The sequence below is a fragment of the Erinaceus europaeus genome, unplaced genomic scaffold (assembly GCF_950295315.1).
Source record: "Erinaceus europaeus unplaced genomic scaffold, mEriEur2.1 scaffold_449, whole genome shotgun sequence".
In the NCBI taxonomy this organism is placed as follows: domain Eukaryota; kingdom Metazoa; phylum Chordata; class Mammalia; order Eulipotyphla; family Erinaceidae; genus Erinaceus; species Erinaceus europaeus.
The window spans coordinates 45,943-69,954 of NW_026647832.1; the positions used below are offsets into that span (position 1 = coordinate 45,943).

The window sequence follows — 24,012 nt, forward strand, 5'->3', positions numbered from 1 at the left end:
GCGATTCCAGTATACCTGCCGAAATAGACACAGTGATTCCAGTACACCTGCCGAAATAGATAGATACAGCGATTCCAGTACACCTGCCGAAATAGATAGATACAGCGATTCCAGTACACCTGCCGAAATAGATAACAGCGATTCCAGTACACCTGCCAAAATAGATAGATACAGCGATTCCAGTACACCTGCCGAAATAGATAGATACAGCAATTCCAGTACACCTGCCGAAATAGATACAGCGATTCCAGTACACCTGCCGAAATAGACACAGTGATTCCAGTACACCTGCTGAAATAGATAGATACAGCGATTCCAGTACACCTGCCGAAATAGATAGATACAGCGATTCCAGTACACCTGCCGAAATAGATAGATACAGAGATTCCAGTACTCCTGCCGAAATTGATACAGAGATTCCAGTACACCTGCCGAAATAGATACAGCGATTCCAGTACACCTGCCGAAATAGATAGATACAGCGATTCCAGTACACCTGCCGAAATAGATAGATACAGCAATTCCAGTACTCCTGCCAAAACGACATGACTAGGTAGAGTCATGGCACTCACATCTATAACAAAATGTCTCAGTGAGTACACACACACACACACATAGCGTTTGGCTAGAAGTTGCCACACTGTGTGAATTTAAGACTTTGTGGACTGGGGAGACAGCATAATGGTTCTGCAGGGTCCCAGGTTCAATCTCCAGCATCACCATAAGCGAGAGCTGACCAGTGTTATGGGCTCTCCATATGCGTCTTTCTCTCTGTATCTCTCTTATTAAAATAAAATGAAATAAAAGTGAAAAGAAAAAAAAAAGACTTTGTGAGAACCTTGGCAGTTTGGGGTGGGCTTTTATACCCCTGTGATCTTATAGTCTTATAAGCTATTTTTAAGTCACTGGTAACAAGATGAAAATGGTAGTGGTCCAGGAGGTGGCACAGTGGATAAAGCCTGATTGTCAAGCATGAGGCCCTGAGTTCAATCCCCAGCAGCTCATGTACTAGACTGCTATTCGGTTCTTTCTCTCCTATCTTTTTCATAAATAAATAAATAAACACATCTTTGAAAAATGTTTAAAAAAGAAAAAGAAGTGAGCAGGTAAGTTAGAGTGACTGGAGAAATAGCTGGACTGGTGGTCAGTGGGCTGGTGGCCCAAGGCTTCCAGTTCCCCTCTCAAATATGCAATAAACACAGTAAAAAAAAAAAAAAAAGAAGTTAAAAGTGGAGTGAACAGTGAGCCTAGGTTACTCTGGGAGGCGAGGACAGGAAGGAGAGGCAGCATTGGAGACAGGTAGAATAGCTCTGGGTGGGCAGACGGCCTCACCCGTGTGTCCTGGAGCCTCCCCTCCCCAGAGCCCTGCCCCACTAGGGACAGACAGACACAGGCTGGGGGTGTGGATCCACCTGCCAACACCCATGTTCAGAGGAGAAGCAATGACAGAAGCCAGAGCTCCCACCTTCTGCTCCCCATAAAGAATTTTGGTCCCTGCTCCCAGAAGGGGAGAAATATTAGGGGGAAGAGGACCGGAGGGCTCTGAACCCCAACTCCATCAGGAGCCAGAGAGAGAGGAGGGGAAAAGGCAAGACACTCAGGAGGAGTAAGAGGTGTAGGTGAGACTTAGAAAGGATGAGAGGGCAACCATAGCAAAAATGGGCAAATATATAAAAATATAGTTATAGAAACAATCTGTCAACCCATATCTGCGACCTTGGGAGAACCACTGCAGTTTCCAGTAAAGGGAATGGGACACAGAACTCTGGTGGTGGGACTGGTGTGGAATTGTCCCCGTTATCTTATAATTCTGTAAACCCGTGTTAAATCACTAGTAAAACAAATGAAATTAATAAAAGGATAGTTGTGACATTAGCAGCCTGCACCTGCTGGTGTCTTGCTGTGTTGAGTGCATCATCGTCTAGTGAGGGCCACGCGGGAGGGAGGTGTGACAATCCTCTTAGCTGGAAGCTTCAGGGTCATGTGGCCTTGCCAGCCTCTTAGAGGGGCATGTGGGCAGCCCTGTCAGAATCCCCTCTGTTCTCTCCCTCGGTGCTCTGGGCACTTCAGTGGGGTCTTTTGACCCCTTCAGTTTGCGGGGATGGGTCAGAGCCACAGCTGCCATACGGGGCAGCACACACCCTCCCTAGGCCCCGAGACATGTCCCCTGTCCTCTCCAGGGATGTCTGCTCTGTGTCGTCTCTGCTGAAACTAGGGACGCCCGTGCTGTGCTGTGGAACAGCCATCTCCCCTCGGTCCTGCCCGAGCCCTGACTGAGCTGTCCTCCCCTCTCTCCACAGGCAGCATGAGACGGTCATCCCAGGAGACCTCCCGCTCATCCAAGAGGTCACCACCACCCTCCGGGAGTGGTCCACCATCTGGAGGCAGCTCTACGTGGTGAGGACGCGGTGCCCTGGGGGGAGCACTCGGCAGGGAGTGGGGGCCCAGACCGGGTGGTACCAGCGGGCTCTTCTCCTCTCCTGGGGAGCCCCGAGGCCGGACTCTGGGCCGAGTCAGATTCAGAAAGGGCGGAGGCGGCCACATAGCCTGTTCTGGCCCTTGACCGGCTCTGTGTTGGGGTGCGGTGGGGCTCACAGTCCTAACCCGCCTGAGAAGGAGGGGCGAGGGGACCCACTCTAGCTGGTTGGGAGGTGAGCTGTGAACGCTCAGGGGTTGTGAGGAGCAGGGCTAGGTGTTGCGTCTCGAGGCAGACCTCAAAGTTTATATGTTATTTTTTGTTAATGAGAGAGGGGTCTTAGCAACGATCATCCCTGTGCTGCGGATTGAACTTGAGAGCTCTTGGGTCTCAGTAATGAAGGACCCTGTACAGACCTTGTGCTCGCTCCCTAAAATAAGCCCACCTCCCCTCCCTCCCCCATCCCTTCCTTCCTTTCACAGAGAGAGAGTGAAAGATCACAGCACTGAAACTTCCTTCAAGCAGTGGGGGCCAGGCCTGACCCTGGGCCAGGTGTCGGCAGAGCAGTGTGCTGTCTGAGGGGGCTGCTTTGAACACTTCTTTGAGCTGTGCGGGTCAGCGCGCCCAGGGTCTCGTGCAGGCGTGATCCCGCCAAGGAGCCTCCTGGCCCCGGGTTTTAGACTTAGTGTACTTAGAGAAAGGCATCTCTGAGAGAGACCAAAGCACCTGTAGGCCATAGGTTTGAACCCAGGGCCTCCCGCGTGGTCAGGCGTGCACTCTTCCTGCTGAGCCAGCCGCCTTCTGGTCTTCCAAAGATTTTTATTTTTTATTTTTTTTATTTATTCCCTTTTGTTGCCCTTGTTGTTTTATTGTTGTAGTTATTATTGTTGTTGTCATCGTTGTTGGATAGGACAGAGGGAAATGGAGAGAGGAGGGGAAGACAGAGAGGGGGAGAGACAGACAGACACCTGCAGACCTGCTTCACGCCGCCTGTGAAGTGACTCCCCCTGCAGGTGGGGAGCCGGGGCTTGAACCGGGATCCTTATGCCGGTCCTTGTGCTTTGCGCCACCTGCGCTTAACCCGCTGCGCTACCGCCCGACTCCCGTCTTCCAAAGATTTTTGTCTTTGCCTCCAGGGTTCTCATTGGGGCTTGGTGCCGGCGCTACGAATCCACCGCTCCTGGCGGCCGTTTCTTCCACCTTATTGGACAGGACAGAGAGAAATTGAGAGAAGGGGGAGACAGAAAGGGAGAGAGACTCCTGCAGACCTGCTTCACTGCTTGTGAAGCTTTCCCCCTGCAGACGGGGAGCGGGGGCTTGAACCTGGATCCTTGCCTGGGTCCTTGCGCTCTGTATTTTGTGCGCTTCACCAGGTGCACCACCCACCGCCCAGTCCCCTCCAACTTTATTTTTCCTTATGAAAATGAGAATCTGCTTTAGTTCTGAGTTCCCGGGGCCGGGGGCACTGCTGCTTCCTCCCCACCGTCCAGCCGTGGTGACCCCTGAGGAGACCGGAGAGGCCGTGTCCCCAGTCGGTACTGGCCTGCTGCCCGGCTGCCGGGGGGCCCGGCGTCCTCAGCTGGGAGCAATCCGTGTTCCTGCGGAGGGGCTGGAGCGGGGCCCCTTGCATGTCCTGTTCCTGCTGTCAGGCCTGTGTGTCCACACCACAGAGGCAGGGCCCGGCAGGGAGGGCAGGGCTGCCGATTCTGGGGACAGAACAGGGGGCTCTGTGGGGAGCGCTGGAGGGGTTATACGCAGCTTCCCGTAAACTCACCGATGATAGGTACTTGGGGAACTGCTCCTCGGTGCTCTGGGGAAGCCTCACAGCACGGAGCCGGCCTGGACCTGCCTGCCGGCCCCAGGGGTCACATCTACACCCATTGCTACTTCTCAACACCCTTCCTTTATCCCTCTCTTCTCTTCAAGTCGTGCTTGCCTAACGTTTATGCCCCCAGGAGCAGGGACCCTAATTTCTTTATGGGGAGCAGAAGGTGGGAGTTGTGACTTCTGTCATGGCTTCTCCGCTGGACATGGGTGTTGGCAGGTGGATCCACACCCCCAGCCTGTGTCTGTCTGTCCCTCATGGGGCAGGGCTCTGGGGAGGGGAGGCTCCAGGACACATGGGTGAGGGCGTCTGGATGTGTGGGGTATCTGAGGAGGTGACTTTCTCCTCTGGATCCCGCAGCATCTCTTAGGAGCCAAGTCCTGTGTGTCCCAGTCTCAGAGGGAAGGCATCTCTTAGCGTGTGACACGAGCGCCATCTCTTCACGGAAACCCCCACTGTCTTTGCGCCACAGAGTTGCCTGCCGTCTGCCCTCGGCACTCACGGTTGCCCCCTCTCTCTCCACACAGCAAGACAACCGCGAGATGTTCCACAGCGTGAGGTACATGATCTATGACCTGATCGAGTGGCGGTCACAGATCCTGTCTGGAACGCTGCCCCAGGATGAGCTCAAGGAGCTGAAGAAGAAGGTGACGGCCAAGATCGATTACGGAAACAGGTTTGTTGACTGGGAAGGTGGCGTCATTCGGAGGAAGTCGCCCCAGGCTGGCGTCTCCCCAGCCCCGAGGAGACGGGGCACGTCATTCGGAGGAAGTCGCCCCAGGCTGGCGTCTCCCCAGCCCCGAGGAGACGGGGCACGGTTTCCGTATTCCTGAGGTCCTGGATCAGGAATTCCTTTAGGCGCTGGGATCAGGGACCCGGCGGTGGGGTGGTCCTGTGTCTTCGCTGTCCCTGAGGGAACCTCGTGTCGAGGGCCCGACCTGGAGCTCTGTCTGTCTGCTCTCAGCCAGGTCTGGGGAAGCTTCCTACCCAGCAAGCCCCAGCTCGGTCCCTCTGTTCCTAAGGTGTGATCCCAAGTTCCCACAGCTGGAGTGGCCATCAAAGGTCACCCTAAGACTTGTCACCAGGTGAGATTGTCAGCTTCAGGGCTGGATTTGAGCCCTGGGACCACATGGGAGTGCTCTGCCCTCCTCCCTCCCTCTCTCTCCCTCTCTCCCTCTTTCTCCTCCCTCTTTCTCCTCTCTTTCTCCCTTCCCTCTCCCTCCTTACTATACCTTCTCTTCCTCTCTCCTCCCTCCTCTCTCCTCCCTCCTCCCTCCTCTCTCCTCCCTCCTCTTTCCTCCCTTCCACCTCCATCTCCCTCTCCCAACTCTCTCCTCCCTCCTCCCTCTTCCCTCCTCTCTTCTCCTTCCCCTCCTCTCTTCTCTTTCCCCTCCTCTCTCCTCCTCCTCCTCCCTCCTCTCTCCTCTGCTTTCCTCACGAGTGAAGGAGCAGTGGACTCACACGCATGTGCAAACCCCTGGCTCTGTAAAAATAAAGAACAGCAAAGAATTCTAGATTTCCCAGGGACAACCCCCAGCTGGCTGCATCTGGGCTCGCCACAGAGCAGGAGTAAGATTTTGTGCGAGGCCTCTCGCCAGGGCGCCCGGTGCAGACCCTCCGAGGCCCTGCTGCTGGGCCGCCTTTCGCCAGGAGGGCTCCCGGCCCCACCGCCTGTGCCGGCTCCAGCGAGCGCATCTGTGCTGGAGGCCAGCGGGTCACTCCCTCTGATCCTCCTGTTCAAGATCCATCGGTTGTGTTACCCACCCCTGAAAGAATTTCCCTGAGTCAGAGAGCAGAGACGCCGGACGGTGATCCCAGGGGCCAGACTGACTGGGATCCTCAGGCCGAGAGAAGGAGAGACACCCGCAGACCTGCTTCATGGCTCGTGAAGCCTCCCCCTGCGGTGCGGAGCTGGGGCTCAAACCCGGGTCCTTGTGCTTGGTGACGTGTCCGCTTAACCGGACGTGCCACGGCCCGGTTTGTAATCATGCTTCCCCCTCATAAGAAAATGGGGTTTAAATCGCCCAGCAGTGTTGTTGGATTTGGGGGCACCTGAGAGCACATTGCCTAGGGCTGGCTCTCTGCAGCTACAGGCGGGCAGAATTCCAGATGTCGTCAATGCCTTGCCTGGGCCACTCCATCTGGCCGGGAAGTTGCTGAGCTGTGTAGTGGAGGGCTCCCGTGTGCTCCGTGCTGAAACACAATAGAAGGTCTTTGTACTTACTGTTGAATGTAAAACATTAATTCCCCAATAAAAAAAACTAAAAATAGAAAGTCTTTATCCGGAGTCTGGGCTAACCCCATCACGGAGTCACGGAGTCACAGAGCCACGGAGGACGGTGTCACAGCTGCGCGGGAGCCTGTGTGCGCGGGGTGTGCGTGAGCGCCCATCCGACCATCTGTCTGTCTGTCCGTCTGCCAACCTGGCCCACGACCAGCGTGTGCCCTAGAATGTTCTTCACGTGGCCATTCCCGACAGGCACCCAGCTCAGGCTTTGTCGCCTTGTTGTATTTCTCACTGTGAGGCAGCATCACCAGTGGCTTACTTTTTTTTTTATAACCTTTTTTTGTATATTGATTTATTCCCTTTTGTTGCCCTTGTAGTTTTATTGTTGTTGTCACTGTGAGATAGAAGTGGAGAGAGGAGGGGAAGACAGAGAGAGAGAGAGAGAGAAAGACAGACACCTGCAGACCTGCTTCACCACCTGGGAAGTGACTCCCCTGCAGGTGGGGAGCCGGGGGCTCGAACCGGGATCCCTACACCTGGTCCTTGAGCTTCGAGCCACCTGTGCTGAACCCGCTGCGCCACTGCCCGAGTCTCGATGGTTTACTTTTATCTTTTGATGTTGCTGGGGCCTCAGACATGTGCCTTCTGCCGCTCCAGGTTGATGTTTTCAGGGAGAAACAGGGCAGCAAACACCTCAGCTCCGGCTCTTAGTTTTTCTTAGCCTCAGAGGCTGTGCAGATGCCTGGGCTTGAGAGTGGACCAGTCTCTGACCCAACAAAGTCACTGTTTTAATAGAAGAGAAACCAGACTTTAGAAAACTTCCAGAGGGGCCGGCGGTGGCGCACCTGGTTGAGCGTGCATGTTACAGGGCACAAGGACCCGGGTTCAAGCCCCCGGTTCCCACCTGCGGAGGGAAGCTTCGTGAGTGGTGAGGCAGGGCTGCAGGTGTCTCTCTGTCTCTCTCCCTTTCTGTCTCCTCCTTCCTCTTGATTTCTGGCTGTCTCTATCTAATAAAGCTAATAAAAAAATTTAAAAAAAACAAAAAAGGAAAACTTGCCCGGCCGTCTGCAGTGAAACTAAGCGGCCTGGCAGAGTGCTGGCCTGGTGCTGGTGCCTGGCCCGACCCGCCTCCACGCTGCCACCCGCCCAGGAACTGGGCTGCGTTTTCTACTGAGTTCAACCCCTCGGCGAGCGTCCGTCAAGCTGTCTTGCGTGCGTCTGGTTTCAGAATTCTCGACCTGGACCTGGTGGTGAGAGACGAAGATGGGAACATTCTGGACCCGGAACTCACGAGCACGATCAGTCTCTTCCGAGCCCACGAGATTGCGTCCAAGCAGGTGGAAGAGAGGCTGCAGGAGGAGAAGGTGAGTCCGGCCATCCCGTCCCTTCCCTTCCCGTCCCGTCCCGTCCCTTCCCGTCCCGTCCTGTCCCGCTCACCAGGAGACCACGTCCCAGCCGCACCAGGCTTAGCGCTGAAGGCGGGACCCGAGACAGGGCGGCTCTCTGCCGCGTTCAGGTGACCCTGAGCCCTGCGTCGGCACAGCGCACTGGGGACCGAGAAGCCCCAAACCCTCCTGCAGGCAGGCTCTGTGCTCCCCTTTGTTGTTGTTGTTGTTTTAATATTTATTTATTCCCTTGTTTTATTGTTGTAGTTATTATTGTGGTTATTGATGTCGTCGTTGTTGGATAGGACAGAGAGAAATGGAGAGAGGAGGGGAAGACAGAGAGGAGGAGAGAAAGAGAGATAGATATCTGTAGACCTGCTTCACCGCCTGTGAAACGACTCCCCTGCAGGTGGGGAGCCGGGGGCTCGAACCGGGATCCTTACACCAGTCCTTGCGCTTTGCGCCACCTGCGCTTAACCCGCTGCGCTACTGCTCGACTCCCTGTTTGTTTTTTATTATCTTTATTTATATATTGGATAGAGACATCCAGAAATTGAGAGGAGGAGGGGAGATAGGGAGAGAGACAGAGAGATGCCTGCAGCCCTGCTTCACCACTTGCAAAGCTTTCCCCCCCGCAGGTGGGGATCGGGGGCTCGAACCTGGGTCCTTGTGCACTGTGACATGTGCGCTCAGCCAGGTGCACCCTGCCCAGCCCTTGTGTGCTCTCCTCTTACGAGAAAAGACTCGAGGAGCCTGACTTCTGACTCACACCTACAGGGAAACCATGTTGGGTTCTGTCTTTCCTCTCCCGTGGGGCCCAGTGCGGTAGCATCACGCACGTAAGCCTGAAGTGGGCAGGCCGGCACTCGACCTGCCAACAGAGATTAAGGCCCTGCAGGGAGGGGCCTGTCAGAAAGGGGCCTGGGGGAGCTGGTGTGGGGCAGATCTTCTGAAAGTCAGTAGCCAGCTGACTCCTTCCCGCGTCGAGGCTCCATGGAGCACCAGGCCTGGCCCTGCGTAACGCTGAGCCAGACAGACACGCCCTGCGGTTCTGATTCTAGCATACGCACAGCGTTGTGTTTGGAGCCACCGGCCCAACACTGAAAGGTGGTGGTGCTCCAAAGACAGAATTCAAAGCATTTCCTTACGGAGGAGGGACTGCTGCCTGGGGTCCTCTGATTCTCGCTAGGGGTGGGGTACCATCATTCTGACAGCAGGATGTGGGGTCGGGGAGGGTCGTCCGCGAGGGTCTTCCCGGAGTCACTGCTCACACACGGTCTCTGCTCCTCGGGGGATGGGAACGAGGGCCCGGCGCTCCTGCGGACGCCCTGACATCCCGCTCTGCCCCCACTCTCAGTCGCAGAAGCAGAACATGGACATTAACCGACAAGCCAAGTTTGCGGCCACCCCGTCTCTGGCTTTGTTTGTCAACCTCAAGAACGTGGTCTGTAAGATCGGGGAGGACGCTGAGGTGCTCATGTCTCTCTACGACCCCGTGGAGTCCAAGTTCATCAGGTCTGTGCTGCCTGCCGTGGGTGGCGCTCTCTGCTCTGTCAGCACAGCCATGTGGGGCCCACCACGGGCATCTTCTCGGGAGAGCCCTTTGCCTGCACCCTCCCCCAGCAGCCTGACTCCTGCTTGGGGACCAGAACTCGGGCCCACTTTATTCCTTTTTTTTGGCTGCCAAGAAGCTTACTGCTGGGGGCTCGGTACTGGCATTAGGAATCCATTGCTCACAGTGGCCTTTCACTCTTTCTTTCTCACTTTCTTTCTCTCTCTCTCTCTCTCTCTCTTTCTTTCTTTCTTTCTGCCTCCAGGGTTATTGATGGGGCTTGGTGCCTGCACTATGAATCCACCGCTCCTGGAGGCCACTTTTTCCATTGTTGTTGTTGGATAGAGACAGAGAGCAGTCGAGAGAAGAGGGGGAGATAGAGACGGAGAGAGACAGAGAGACACCCACAGACCTGCTTCACCGCTTGTGAAGTGTCCCCACTGCAGGTGGGGAGCTGGGGGTTTGAACCTGGATTCTGTGTGTGGGTCCTTGTGCTTCATACTCTGTGCACTTAGACCTGTGCACCTATGGCCCACCCTATTTTCTTTCTATTTTTTTTTTTTATTTGATAGAGCAAAGAGAAAGTGAGAGGGAGATAGATAGATGGACAGACACCTGCAGCCCTGCCTCGCCACTCGTGAAGCTTTCCCCCCACAGGTAGGGTCGGGGGCTCGAACCTGGGTCCTTGCACATTATAACATGTGCACTCAGCCAGGCGCGCCACCCCCTGGCCCCAAGTTTTAAGAGCCAAGTCTAGTTTTAAGGGCCGAGCAGCTCAAGATGGAAGACAGACTTTGCTTTTCCTGCTGTCTTTGTAGGCCGGTCCGTTCTGGCTCTCCTTCTCCCACCTTTGAGGACCTCACTGTCCCCTTGACGCTGCTGCTCTTTTGTACCGTCACCCCTGGGAGTGTCAAGCCTGCGTCTTGGACCTGTTGTTACTTCTCAGGATTCCAGACTCTGGCTGGAGCCTGGCATGTCCAGCCTCTCAGTTAGTATTGGTGGAAGGAAAGATTGTTCATCTCAGGGCCCAGGTTCAAGCCCCTGGTCCCCACCTGCAGGAGGAAACTTCATGAGTGGTGAAGCAGGGCTGCAGGCCTCTCTCTCTCTCTCTCTCTCTCCCCTGTCTCAATTTCTGACTCTATCCAGTAATAACAATGAAAAAGTTTGTAAGTCCCTCCTGTTCTAGGGGGATCTTTTTCTCCGTTCTCCTCGTTGTCCCTCAGTTCCACGTTTTCCTTTTATACACATGAAAAGCTGTGATACCAGTCACACATTTGGCACACACATTTAACTGTTTCAAAGCTTAAAAGTATTAGACAGAAAACGGGAGTAAGTGGTCATGTGTTTCTTCCCTCAGAGGAGGACCTGTTTTCTTCTTGAGAGAAATTTCAGTCTTTTCAGGTCATACCCAGTCAGTCAGAGGCTCAGGGAGTGTTTTTCTTTTTTTTTTTGCATGTCACTTTTTTTAAAAAAAAATATTTTATTTTGTTTATTTATTCCCTTTTGTTGCCCTTGTTGTTTTATTGCTGTAGTTATTGTTGTTATTGATGTCATTGTTGTTGGATAGGACAGAGAGAAATGGAGAGAGGAGGGGAAGACAGAGAGGGGGAGAGAAAGACAGACACCTGCAGACCTGCTTCACCGCCTGGGAAGCGACTCCCCTGCAGGTGGGGAGCCGGGGTTCGAACCGGGATCCTTATGCCGGTCCTTGTGCTTTGCGCCACCTGCGCTTAACCCGCTGCGCTACAGCCCGACTCCCGAGTGTTTGTTTTCTATCATAAATGAACGAGTGACACATTTTCTGTTAAGTCTTCCTAAGTGAACAAATATGCTTTTAAAATAGTAAACCGTGAAATGCGATTCGCAAATAGCGTCATGGTCATTATAGCCCCAGGCACCGGTGCCAGCACTGCAGCCTCTCGGGGAGCAGCTGTGGCCCCTGGAAGGCTGTTCCCGCCCAGCATTTGTGCTCGCTGTGGTGGGACTTGGCCACCCCAACAGCCGCCTGCATCAGGAAGCTTCTCTCCGCTTAGTTAATTTACGTAGTGAGGGTCGGTGGGGAATTTATTTGCTTTCCTTGGTTTTTTTTTTTTTTTTTTATGTCAAGTGAGAACTACCTGGTTCGCTGGTCAAGCTCCGGATTGCCGAAAGACATAGACCGCTTACATAATCTGCGAGCCGTCTTCACGGTGAGTGCCCCTGGGGGGCTGGCGGGCGGTCTCCTCTGTTTGGAAGCAGCTTCCTCTCACTGGTAGGCACGCTGGAGCCTAGCAGTCACGAGTACCCGTGTTAACTCTTCATGCAGAAACTGGAAAATGCCAACCCAGAAATCTGGGTCTCTGGACCCTTAGTGTTTTCTGTCCCAAATATTCACATACCCCAGGACCCTTGGGCGTGCCTTTTTTTTTTTTTTTTTTTTTTAAATTTTTGAACTTTTAGTTTATTTGATAGAACAGAGAATAATTGGGGGGGGGGGGGGAAGAGGCCGAGACCTGTAGCACATCGCTCGTGAAGCTCTCCCCCTGCAGGTGGGTCTCGGGGACTTGAACCTGGATCCTTGTGCATTTAACCAGGTGCGCCACCATCGCCTCCCCCACCCCTGTTAACTTGTGTTTTACGTCCACTCACAGTCACCTGACTGTCGTGACTTGATTGTTTTATGTCCTGTGGATAACTCGTTCAGATGCCCCCAGACAGGTCTGAGCGGGGGTCCTGAGCCATTGTCTGACTGCCATGCGCCCAGCCTGCCTGCCGCCTTCAGTGGTGGTCTCCCCAGTGATGCCCAGGAATGCGTCTTTCTCTCTCTCTCCCTCCCTCCCTCCCTCCCTCCCTCCCTCCCTCTCTCTCTCTTTCTTTCTTTCTTTCTTTCTGTCTCCAGGGTTATCGCTGGTGCTCGGTGCCTGCACTATGAATCCACTGCTCCCGGAGGCCATTTTTTCTCATTTTCGTTGCCTTCTTGTTATTATTGTTATTGCTGTTGTTGTTGTTGTTGTTGGATAGGACAGAGAGAAATGGAGAGAGGAGGGGAAGACAGAGAGGAGGAGAGAAAGACAGACACCTGCAGACCTGCTTCACCGCCTGTGAAGCGACTCCCCTGCAGGTGGGGAGCCGGGGGCTCGAACCGGGATCTTTACGCTGGTCATTGCGCTTTGCACCAAGTGCACTCAACCCACTACACTACTGCCTGGTCCCTTAGGACTGTGCATTTTTAGGACCTGGGGGCCTCCTCAGTGATGCCCAGGACTGTGCATTTCTAGGACCTCCCGAGTGACACCCAGGACTGTGCATTTCTGGGACCTGGGGGACTCCTCAGTAACGCCCAGGACTGTGCATTTCTAGGACCTGGGGGCCTCCCCAGTGATGCCCAGGACTGTGCATTTCTGGGACCTGGGGGCCTCCCCAGTGATGCCCAGGACTGTGCATTTCTGGGACCTGGGGGCCGCCTCAGTGACGCCCAGGACTATGCATTTCTGGGACCTGGGGGCTGCCTCAATGACGCCCAGGACTGTGCATTTCTGGGACCTGGGGGCCTCCCCAGTGATGCCCAGGACTGTGCATTTCTGGGACCTGGGGGCTGCCTCAGTGACGCCCAGGACTGTGCATTTCTAGGACCTGGGGAGCAAAGACCTGAAGAGGGAGAAGATCAGCTTCGTGTGTCAGATTGTGCGCGTGGGCCGCATGGAGCTGAAGGACAGCAACACCAGGAAGCTGACCTCTGGCCTGCGCAGGCCTTTCGGCGTTGCTGGTAATCTTCCTCCCCTCACCCCCCTCCTTTCCTCTTTCCCTCCTTCCCGGGCACTGTACCGGTGTAAAGATAATGGGAGGGGCCGGGCATGGTGCAGCAGGCTAAGCGCACGTAGTATGAAGCGCAAGGACCCAAGGTCCTGGTTCGAGCTCTCACTCCCCTCGTGTGTGTGTGTGTGTGTGTGTGTGTGTGTGTGTGGTCACTTCACAAGCAGTGAAGTGTTTGCAAGTGTCTTTATCTTTCCCTCCTCTCTCAATTTCTCTGTCCTATGGGGGAAATTAAATGGAGAAAATGGTCTCCAGTAGCAGTGGGCTCAGAGAGAGAACACCAGATCATCTCCCCGGCTCACGCAATGCCGGGGATGGAACCTGAGACCTCATGCTCGAGAGCCCGAGGACTTATCCACTGAGCCAGCTCCTGGGCCGCCCCCTCGACTCTGGTCACTGGCGCCTGTGTTCTGCTCAGGTGCTGGGCACAGGGTCGCAGGCTGCACGGACATCGGGCGGGTGTCTGTTCTTTTCCGTGTGGCTTCCGGTCTGCCGGCTGCCTGTGAGGCCTCCACCCTTGACTTCCGACATCGGGCCTCCCTCCATGTGGGGCTGACAGCTAGCTAACCGCTCCATCTCTGGGGGGCGTGGGGGCCTGGTCCTCATCGGCCGGCAGAAGCACCAGCCACCGGCATTTCCTGGGTCCCTGCGGTGGGTGTCGGTTGGCTCAGGGGAACCTTGGCCCGAGCAGCTCAGTGCCGGAGGCACAGAGAAGATGCCTGAAGGCGACGTGTGATCTCAGAACCAGAAACAGCTTAGATAAGATAAGATCAGCCCTGCTGGGGGCTGGGCAGTGGCTCACCTGCACATAGTACTTAAAGCACAAGGACTCCATGCCAGGATGTGGCTTCGAGCCCCCTGGCTCCCCACCCGCAGAGGGGGATGTTTCACAAATAGTGAAGCAGGGCTGCAGGTGCCTCTCTCTTCCTCCCTACCTCCACCTGCTCTCAATGTCTCTCTGTCCTGTCCAATAAAAAGGCAAAAATGGCCACCAGGAGCAGTGGATTCACAGTGCTGCAAGCCCCAGAGGTAACCCTGGAAGCAGAAAACAAAAAAGCCTTGGCTACCTGGCCTCATGCATGATTTAGGCTTTAATTATACCTTGCTGCTTTTACAGAATCTTTGCAATTCTGTATCTGCGTTACATTATTTAAAAGTTAGAAATAAATGTGGCATAATAACGTCGTCAGCTCACACTGTATCCTTTTTAATAAACACATACATATTTCTGTCTCCTCTATTTTTTTACCTTTGTAAGTGTACACTACATTCACAAACTGTAGCACAGAATCTTCACTTTGCAAATTTTGAATTTTAATAGGCCGGCCTTACCTTAGGAAGCTGATTTGACATATGCGTTAAAAGTGAGCCTTATACCAATCAGCTATTAAAAGTGATGAATTCATCTTCTTCACCCCATCTTGAATGGAGCTTGAAGAAATCATGTTAAGTGAGATAAGTCAGAAACAAAAGGAGGAGTACGGGATGATCTCACTCATAGAAGTGGAAAAACAAGATGAGAAGGGAAAACACTAAGCAGAACCTGGACTGGAGCCTGGTGTGTTGCCCCAAAGTAAACGACTCCGGGGTGGGGGTGGGGGATTCAAGTCCTGGAACATGATGGCAGAGGAGGGCCTAGTGGGGGTTGTATCGTTATATGGAAATGTCACACGTGTACAAACTATTGTACTTTAATGTCAGTTGTAAACCACTAATCCCCCAATAAAGAAATAATGATAAAAATAAAACAGGAAAGAGAGAGGAACTTAGGGCCTTGGGCATGTGGGCTTACTGGTCAGTGGCTTCTTTGCACAATTTTCTTTTCTTGTTGTTTATTTTTGAGAGCTATCCATCGCAAGAGGAGAGATACCATAGAATAACTTCACCCTCCATGGAGTCTCTCAGCTGCCATCTATGAAAATAAATTAATTAATTAATTAATATCAAGCCTCCTGTTCTTTGGGCTTTGAGCAGGCGCCTCTGATTCTGCGGGAGTCGGGGGTAGCGCACGTGGTGCAAAGCACAGGGACCGGCGTAAGGATCCCGGTTCGAGCCCCTGGCTCCCCACCTGCAGGGGAGTCGCTTCACAGGCGGTGAAGCAGGTCTGCAGGTGTCTGTCTTTCTCTCCCCTTCTCTGTCTTCCCCTCCTCTCTCCATTTCTCTCTGTCCTATCCAACAACAGCAATGTTAAACAAAAAGGGCAACAAAAGGGAAAATAAATAAATATAAAAAAATAAAAAAGACATTTGCAGCCCTCCCCCCTTCAAAGGCCTCTGGGACGGCACAGCATGGTTCCAGAATGCCCACTGGGCAGTAGACAGAGGTTCTGATGAAACAAAGCCTGTCCCCCCCCCCACCCCCAGACCCAGGCCCCGTCTGGCTCTGTTCTCACAAATCGAAAGGGATTTTCTTTCAAGCTTCGGGGCCCTGGATCTTGATCCTGAACGGACGCCACCATTGCACATGGTTATCTGGGAGTGACGCCCCCGTGTTTTGCCTGTGGTCGAGACGTCTAAGTAAACGTCCCCCCCACCCCGTCTCTTGTTTCTCCTCCGCAGTGATGGATGTGACGGACATCATAAACGGGAAAGTGGACGATGAAGACAAGCAACACTTCATCCCCTTCCAGCCGTAAGTTTGGGGCAGCCCTGCAGCGGCCCTGGCCCCGGAGACGCACCTTGGGGGTCGTCATCCTGCTTGATTGGCTCAGGCGGGGGTGGGCCACTGTCTGTCGGGCTGAGCCTCTTGGGCGGGAGAGAGAGACGACCAGAGACTCATGGCTGAGTGGTACGCAGTTCAGTCTTTATTCCTGTGGAACGCAGCGCCATCTAAGCTCTCTCTAATCACAATCTTGTCCTTATACATCCTGGGGCCACCAGTGCAGGTCAGCTTCGAGGCTCTCTCCAGAGCCTGTTAGAGACGGAAGTCCTGCTGAAGTGCTTCTGATGATCCTGGTGACAGAGCAGCCGTATATATACCCGCCAAGTAGGGTGGAAACAGGATGTGACGTAGAGAGGGTGGAGCAAAAAGAGATGGGTGGAAATCAGGGTGTGACAAGGAGAGGGGGCGGAGCAAAATGACGTCGTGAACCAGTGGGATTAAACCAGTGCCCTGCAGGCAGGGTGGTGCTTAGTTAACAGTGGTTATAGAATACAGTGTTAAGCAGGGGGATTAAACCAGTGCCCTGCAGGCAGGGTGGTGCTTAGTTAACAGTGGTTATAGAATACAGTGTTAAGCAGGGGGATTAAACCAGTGCCCTGCAGGCAGGGCGGTGCTTAGTTAACAGTGGTTATAGAATACAGTGTTAAGCAGGGGGATTAAACCAGTGCCCTGCAGGCAGGGTGGTGCTTAGTTAACAGTGGTTATAGAATACAGTGTTAAGCAGGGGGATTAAACCAGTGCCCTGCAGGCAGGGCGGTGCTTAGTTAACAGTGGTTATAGAATACAGTGCAGTGTTAAGCAGGGGGATTAAACCAGTGCCCTGGGGCAGGGCGGTGCTTAGTTAACAGTGGTTATAGAATACAGTGTTAATCAGGGGGATTAAACCAGTGCCCTGGGGCAGGGCGGTGCTTAGTTAACAGTGGTTATGTAAACAGAACACAGTGTTAAGCAGGGGGGATTAAACCAATGAAACAGAAGGGGGTCTTAGAAGCAGAATTTAGAAGCTGACCAACACTGTCTCCTGAGGAGAAACCATGTGGCATTCTGATAGCCGTGGAAAGCCGGGGAAAGTGAATTTGCCATCTAAGAAGCAGATGGTCTCTCCCAGTGCCCTGCCCCTGAATCAAGTTCTCAGGAAGGGCGCACGGAGTTACACTTCCACCCCGAGCGTGAACGCTGATTTCCATGATGGATTGATTCTAGCAGCAGGCCGCATGCTGGAAGGTCCGCACAGGAGGTGGCCGTCTTTCAGAACAGAAAACCGAGCAGAGTCACGATGAATTCTTTTGCCAAGTGAAAAGTAACTCTCTCGAGCCGACGGCCTTGACGCCCATGTTCCTGTCTCGGCGGTTACTTGGAGTGGCTCTTGTCCTGCCTTTTAGCGGTCTTTGTGGGGTTTTGTCAGAACTCCCAGAGAGGTGCGGGAAGCCAGGAAAATACTTGGGGGGAGAGTCATGCCACTGATTCTCCAGCTGGACGGCAGAGCTCCTGCAAAAGGTTGAAAGAATTGGCGTGATTTCCCTGGAGATTAAAAGCAAAAGCGGGGCGGGTGACCGGTCTGTGGCCACTTGAACGGCCCTTGTCCACCCCAGACCGAGCTGGAGAGGAGGAGAGAGGGATTTGACCGGCTTAGGCTAATGTGAAGAGACGGCTTCCTCCCTGGACTGTGAAATCAGAGCTCCAGAGTTGAGTGTCAAGGCAACAGAGAAGGGCTAGGTCACAGCGCCCTGAATGCTTTCTCTCTTATTTCTCTTCCTGCTCAGGCGGTCTTAGAGGAATTCTCCACGTCAGGTGTGAGCATGGGGTGGCGGCTGGAGGCCAGTCCGGAGAGAGCTGTGGGCTGGGGAGACGTGGGCGGGCCACAGAGTGAGGGCCCCACCTTTTGGATGATGTGCCCACTCCGTCTGGCATAGGGACTACTCGTTCCCAAGGGAGAGATAGTGTCTGTCCCTGGTCTGCTCAGAGAGCTAGCTCCCTGAGGCCTGGCTCAATGGAAGATTCTCTGGTCTTTTTTTTATTTCTATTTTTTTTAGACTTTTTATTTATTTATTATTGGATAGAGACAGAGATATTGAGAGGGGAGGAGAAGATAGAGAGGGAAAGAGACAGAGAGACACCTGCAGTCCTGCTTCATCAGTCATGGAGGTGGGGACCAGGGGCTTGAACCTTGTCCTCACGCACTGTAATGTGTGCGCTCAGCCAAGGTGCCCACCGCCTGGCCCCTTCGCTCATCTTCTTGACACAAGAGTCCTTTTATTTATTTATTCATTCCCTTTTGTTGTTTTTTTATTGTTATAGTTATTGTTGTTGAATAGGAGAGAGAGAATTGGAGAGAGGAGGGGAAGACAGAGAGGGGGAGAGAAAGACACCTGCAGACCTGCTTCACCGCCTGTGAAGCGACTCCCCTGCAGGTGGGGAGCCGGGGGCTCGAACTGGGATCCTCCCGCCGGTCCTGTGCTTTGTGCCACCTGTGTTTAATCTGCTGTGCCACCGCCCGACTCCCCTTCTTCCTTTCTTTTAATATTTATTTATTTATTCCCTCTTGTTGCCCTTCTTTTATTGTTGCAGTTATTATTGATGTTGTTATTGTTTGATAGGACAGAGAGACATGGAGAGAGGAGGGGAAGACAGAGAGGGGGAGAGAAAGACAGACACCTGCAGACCTGCTTCACGGCTTGTGAAGCGACTCCCCTGCAGGTGGGGAGCCGGGGGCTGGAACCGGGATCCTTACACCGGTCCTTGTGCTTTGCGGCACGTGCGCTTAACCCGCTGCGCTACTGCCCGACTCCCTAATTTTGATCTTTATTATTGGATAGAAGTAGAGAGAAATTGAGAAGAGAGAGAAGACAGAGAGGGAAAGAGACAGGGAGACAGCCACAGCCCTGCTTCTCTGCTCGTGAGGCTCCCCCCCTGTAGGTGGTGGCCGGGGGCTTGAACCCCGGGCACGTCATCAGGTGTGTCACCACCTGGCCTCTTGAACGCTGATTTATTTATCGTACCTTAAAGGTTCTTGACACTTAACTGTCTATCCGGGGAGAGGCTTCCTGTTTCCTGCTAGTTTCTTTTAGAAAAACTAAGGACACGGTTGGTAGTGGTGGTGATGGGGGAAGAGTTATTCTGGGAAGCGTCACAGGGAGAGGTTATGGGTTTTAGACCCACGCATCGGAATGTCATGTGGTCCTGGCACCAGCTGCAGTGGCTGCTACTTTGCCACCATGGTTTTATGCCATTTTGTGCAGCGTCTACTTAAAAATATTTATCCATTTTGATGTGATCCGGTCTTCCTGTCCCCTCTGCTGGCTTATTCCCTTAAAGGAGACTCACGTGCAGATCAGTGCTTGCAGCGTTAGGAAGAAAACCGCAGCAGGGTTTTAACAGCAAAAGAAACAGTGAAAGCAGTTGCTTGGGAAGTGCCATGCTAATAGACTGTTTTTTTTTTTTTTTTTTTTTTTTGCTCCATTAAAACTGATTTATTATCTTGCGGGAAAAGTTTTAGGGGAGGAAGCCCGGTATACATCCCCCCCCCCCTCAGTCTCTCTCTCCCTCTGTCTCAGTCTCTCTCTCTCTCAATCTGTCTTTTTTACTTGGTGGAGGAAATCAAAACCGTCCTCAGCTCTCTGGAATAACGTGGAAACGTGATGAACGACCCTGTCCTCACTCTAGGAATCATGCCAACCATGATGGACGCCATTTTCTTTCTCATTTCCCATCATGCTCTGCTGTGCATCACAGTAGCTCTGTTTGGACACGTTCCCTGTTTGCATCGTTTCTCTCTGTCCCAGTACCACTCCAGACTCATGACACCCCAGACGTTAATGCTCACAGGCTGTATCCTGGTTCAGGTCTCCCCAAAAGGCCAAAGACAAGCCTTTCTTTCTCTCGGAGGCATCCCGACTGTGCTAGGTGCGCCGTTCACGTAACCACCACACGGCCTTCCAAACAGTTGGTTTGGAGGGAACTTTTCTTGTTGCTGTTATTATTATATTTGTTTCAATTTTGATTGTTCCTTCCTCCTCCTTGATCTACGTAGAATTATCAAAATGCAAGAAAGCAGCCACGGCTCATAAAATTCCTGAGGTTTAAATCCGCACCCTCCCGCCCCCCCGGACCACGTAGCTTCCGGCTCAGTCCCCTTGCCTGTGACTATCCGTAGAGAGCGAGTGGAGCCCAGTGTGTGATGTCCTGGGGGTAGGGTGGCCCTCAATCGGTATTTTCCTGATCGATGCTCTCCTCTGTCTCTCTTGTCACCTATCCTGCCCTTCCTTGTCGTGCGTTGTCTCAACGACGCTCTCACACTCGGTGACGATGGTCCCCCGTGTTCCCCTGTTACCGTGACCTCCGGGTCCCTGTGCCCCCCTTGCCTTCTGTGGTCTTGGTCGCCCCGTGCCCTCCAGGCTCGCGTTGGACGACGCCATTCGACACAAGCCGCTCAACATGTCATCCCGTTTTTCACCCAGGGTGGCAGGGGAGAATGACTTCCTTCAGACTGTTATAAACAAAGTCATTGCTGCCAAAGAAGTCAACCACAAGGGCCAGGGTACGTGTCTCTGCGGTCGTTTATGTCTCTCTTTCCTGTTGGGGTTCTATGGATGTGAGGCAGTGCCGTGCGGTTTGCACCTTAGTTTGGTGACCGTGGAGGGCACTGATGATGAAGATGGGGAAGGTGGTGATGGTTGTGTTGATGACGATGGTGAAAGCTGTGATCACGATGGTTGTGGTAGTGATGGCGGTGAAGATGGTGATGGTGGTGAGGCTGATGATGGTGATAGTGATGATGAAGATGGTGGTGATGAAGATGGTGATGGTGATGCTGATGATGGTGATAGTGATGATGAAGATGGTGGTGATGAAAATGGTGGTGAAGATGGTGATGGTTGTGTTGATGAAGATGGTGAAAGCTGTCATCATGATGGTTGTGGTAGTGATGGCGATGGTGGTGATGAAGATGGTGTTGAAGATGGTGATGGTGGTGATGCTGATGATGGTGATAGTGATGATGAAGATGGTGATGAAGATGGTGATGGTGGTGATGCTGATGATGGTGATAGTGATGGTGAAGATGGTGGTGAAGATGGTGATGATGCTGATGATGGTGATAGTGATGATGAAGATGGTGGTGATGAAGATGGTGGTGAAGATGGTGATGGTGGTGATGCTGATGATGGTGATAGTGATGGGAAGATGGTGGTGAAGATGGTGATGATGCTGATAATGGTGATAGTGATGATGAAGATGGTGGTGATGAAGATGGTGATGAAGATGGTGATGGTGATGCTGATGATGGTGATAGTGATGATGAAGATAGTGGTGAAGATGGTGATGGTGGTGATGATGGTGATAGTGATGATGAAGATGGTGGTGATGGTGATGTTGATGGTGATGCTGATGATGGTGATAGTGATGGTGAAGATGGTGGTGATGAAGATGGTGGTGAAGATGGTGATGGTTGTGTTGATGAAGATGGTGAAAGCTGTCATCATGATGGTTGTGGTAGTGATGGCGATGGTGGTGATGAAGATGGTGTTGAAGATGGTGATGGTGATAGTGATGATGAAGATGGTGATGAAGATGGTGATGGTGGTGATGCTGATGATGTTGATAGTGATGATGAAGATGGTGGTGATGAAGATGGTGGTGAAGATGGTGATGGTGGTGATGCTGATGATGGTGATAGTGATGGTGAAGATGGTGGTGAAGATGGTGATGATGCTGATGATGGTGATAGTGATGATGAAGATGGTGGTGATGAAGATGGTGGTGAAGATGGTGATGGTGGTGATGCTGATGATGGTGATAGTGATGATGAAGATGGTGGTGATGAAAATGGTGGTGAAGATGGTGATGGTGGTGATGCTGATGATGGCGATAGTGATGGTGAAGATGGTGGTGAAGATGGTGATGATGCTGATGATGGTGATAGTGATGATGAAGATAGTGGTGAAGATGGTGATGGTGGTGATGATGGTGATAGTGATGATGAAGATGGTGGTGATGGTGATGTTGATGGTGATGCTGATGATGGTGATAGTGATGGTGAAGATGGTGGTGGTGGCGATGATGATGTTGATGGTGATGAAGATGGTGGTGATGTTGATGATGGTGATAGTGATGATGAAGATGGTGGTGGTGATGAAGATGGTGATGGTGGTGATATTGATGATGGTGATGTTGATGGTGATGTTGATAAAGGTGATGGTGATGATGATGAAGGCGATGATGGTGGTGGTGGTCATGAAGACGGTGATGATGGTGATGATAAAGATGATGGTGATTGTGATAAAGATGATGGTGATGATGATGAAGGTGAAGGTGATGGTGGTGATGAAGGTGATGGTGGTGATATTGATGATGGTGATGGTGATAGTGATGATGAAGATGGTGGTGATGAAGGTGATGGTGATGATGATGGTGGTGGTGATGGTGATGGTGGTGGTGATGATGATGGTGGTGATGGTGATGGTGGTGGTTATGATGGTGGTGGTGATAATGATGGTGGTGATGAAGGTGATGGTGGTGATGATGACTTTGGTGATAATGATGATGGTGATGATGATGGTGATGATGGTGGTGGTGATAATGATGGTGATGGTGGTGATGATGGTGGTGGTGGAGATTATGGTGATGGAGCAGAGGATGGTGGTGGTGGGCTTTTTATTGGGCGACAACCAGGGGTGATGTGTGGGGCCAGGATTGGTTGAAGGGGGCACTGCTAGGATTTCGTGGGACGTAGTAAAACTTGGGGGCGGAGACTGCATCAGAATAACTCCTCAGCAACATCTCCTCCTATCCCTTTATATCTAAATGGACACAGTAAAGAAAAATGGAATGGAGCAGGCTTAAATGTTTTTAAGGAATGCCGTGCTCAGGTGGGAAGATGTAGGGTTAGGGTTTTTTATTTTTCTCACCACTGCCGTCCCCAGAGGTCTCACAGGTGGGTGGTGTCCCTGAACTCAGAGCTACTGCGTCACCGAGCCTGCCTTGGGGACGGAGGCCCTAGGCCCCGGGACTCATGCCCACCTCCTTCTCCTCTTCCTCCACCTCCTCGCAGGACTGTGGGTGACACTCAAGCTGCTGCCTGGGGACATCCACCAGGTCAGGAAAGAGTTCCCCCACCTGGTGGACAGGACCACAGCCGTGGCCCGGAAGATGGGCTTCCCCGAGATCATCATGCCCGGTGAGTGGGGATGGGGTCCCTCGGCACTAACGGCTGCGCTCGTTGTCACCAGTGTGGGGATGTTCTGGGAGCTGGCCGCCCGGTGTGACGCGGAGATGTGTGGACGTGGCCTGCTGACGCTGGGCAGGCAGAGGGCTGAGCAAGGGGCCGAAGCCTGGGTGTCTGCAAGGGCGAGGGGGCTTCTCTCGGTCATATCAACCTGGGGTCATGGGGGGAACGGCTGTGCTGGACGGGCCTCCGGGCCCTGGCACTGGCTTCACTCACTCTTTCTGCTCCGTTACTTTCTTTTTTATTAGTGATTTAACAACGACTCGCAAGAGTGTAAGATCACAGGGCTACAATCCCACACAGTTCCCACCAGCAGAGCTCTGTGTCCCATCCCCTCCATTGGTAGCTTTCCTATTCTTTATCCCTCTGGGAGTATGGACCCAGGGTCATTGTAGGGTGCACAAGGTGGGAGTTCTGGCTTCTGTAACTGCTTCCCCGCTAAACATGGGCGTTGACAGGTGGATCCATACTCCCAGCCTGTCTCTCTCTTTCCCTAGTGGGGCAGGGCTCTGGGGAAGTGGAGCTCCGGGACACAGTGGTGGGGTCGTCTGCCCAGGGAAGTCAGGATGGAATCGTGGTAGCATCTGTGACTTGGTGGCTGAAAGGTGTTAAGATATAAAGCAGAACAAATTGTTTAATAAACAGCTACCCAAAGGTAGGAATAGAGCAGATGAGAGTGGGGTCTTCAGGTGGGAAGAAGCTAGTAAGTCTGTTTTGGGGATATTCCGTGGGGCTGTCCAGTCCTTCCTGTTCACCGTTCACGGCGGCCCTTAGTCAAAGTGCCTTATTGTGTGTGGGGGGGTCTTGTGCCCCAGAAGGAAGCTCAGGGAACAGCGGGTGGCCCTGATAGTGAAGTCTGATTACACCCACATCTGGTGGGTGCTGCTCAGGGTGGAGCGAGGCTGATGGGCTGGGGCTCTGGGGTCCCGGGG

General features: G+C 52.9%; 2 protein-coding genes across 2 annotated transcripts in view; one reads left to right on the forward strand and one right to left on the reverse strand.

Moving 5' to 3' along the window:
* Nucleotides 1–24,012, forward strand: part of LOC132536492 (dedicator of cytokinesis protein 1-like) — a gene marked incomplete at its 3' end in the record, with an annotated part of 62,889 nt that overhangs the window by 17,058 nt on the left and 21,819 nt on the right. Inside the window, exons 5-13 of the mRNA XM_060184428.1 lie at nt 2,301–2,397; nt 4,769–4,917; nt 7,697–7,832; nt 9,211–9,368; nt 11,513–11,594; nt 13,015–13,150; nt 15,756–15,828; nt 20,253–20,395; nt 22,907–23,032. Of these exons, the coding sequence (XP_060040411.1) occupies nt 2,301–2,397; nt 4,769–4,917; nt 7,697–7,832; nt 9,211–9,368; nt 11,513–11,594; nt 13,015–13,150; nt 15,756–15,828; nt 20,253–20,395; nt 22,907–23,032 (1,100 nt within the window). The remainder of the gene's footprint in view (nt 1–2,300; nt 2,398–4,768; nt 4,918–7,696; nt 7,833–9,210; nt 9,369–11,512; nt 11,595–13,014; nt 13,151–15,755; nt 15,829–20,252; nt 20,396–22,906; nt 23,033–24,012) is intronic.
* LOC132536491 (uncharacterized) lies at nt 20,763–22,091 on the reverse strand. The gene is made up of 4 exons (XM_060184427.1): nt 21,872–22,091; nt 21,360–21,711; nt 21,015–21,132; nt 20,763–20,861 (listed from the first exon to the last, which is right to left on the reverse strand). The coding sequence occupies exons 1-4, from the start codon at nt 22,089–22,091 to the stop codon at nt 20,763–20,765; spliced, it is 789 nt and encodes a 262-aa protein (XP_060040410.1).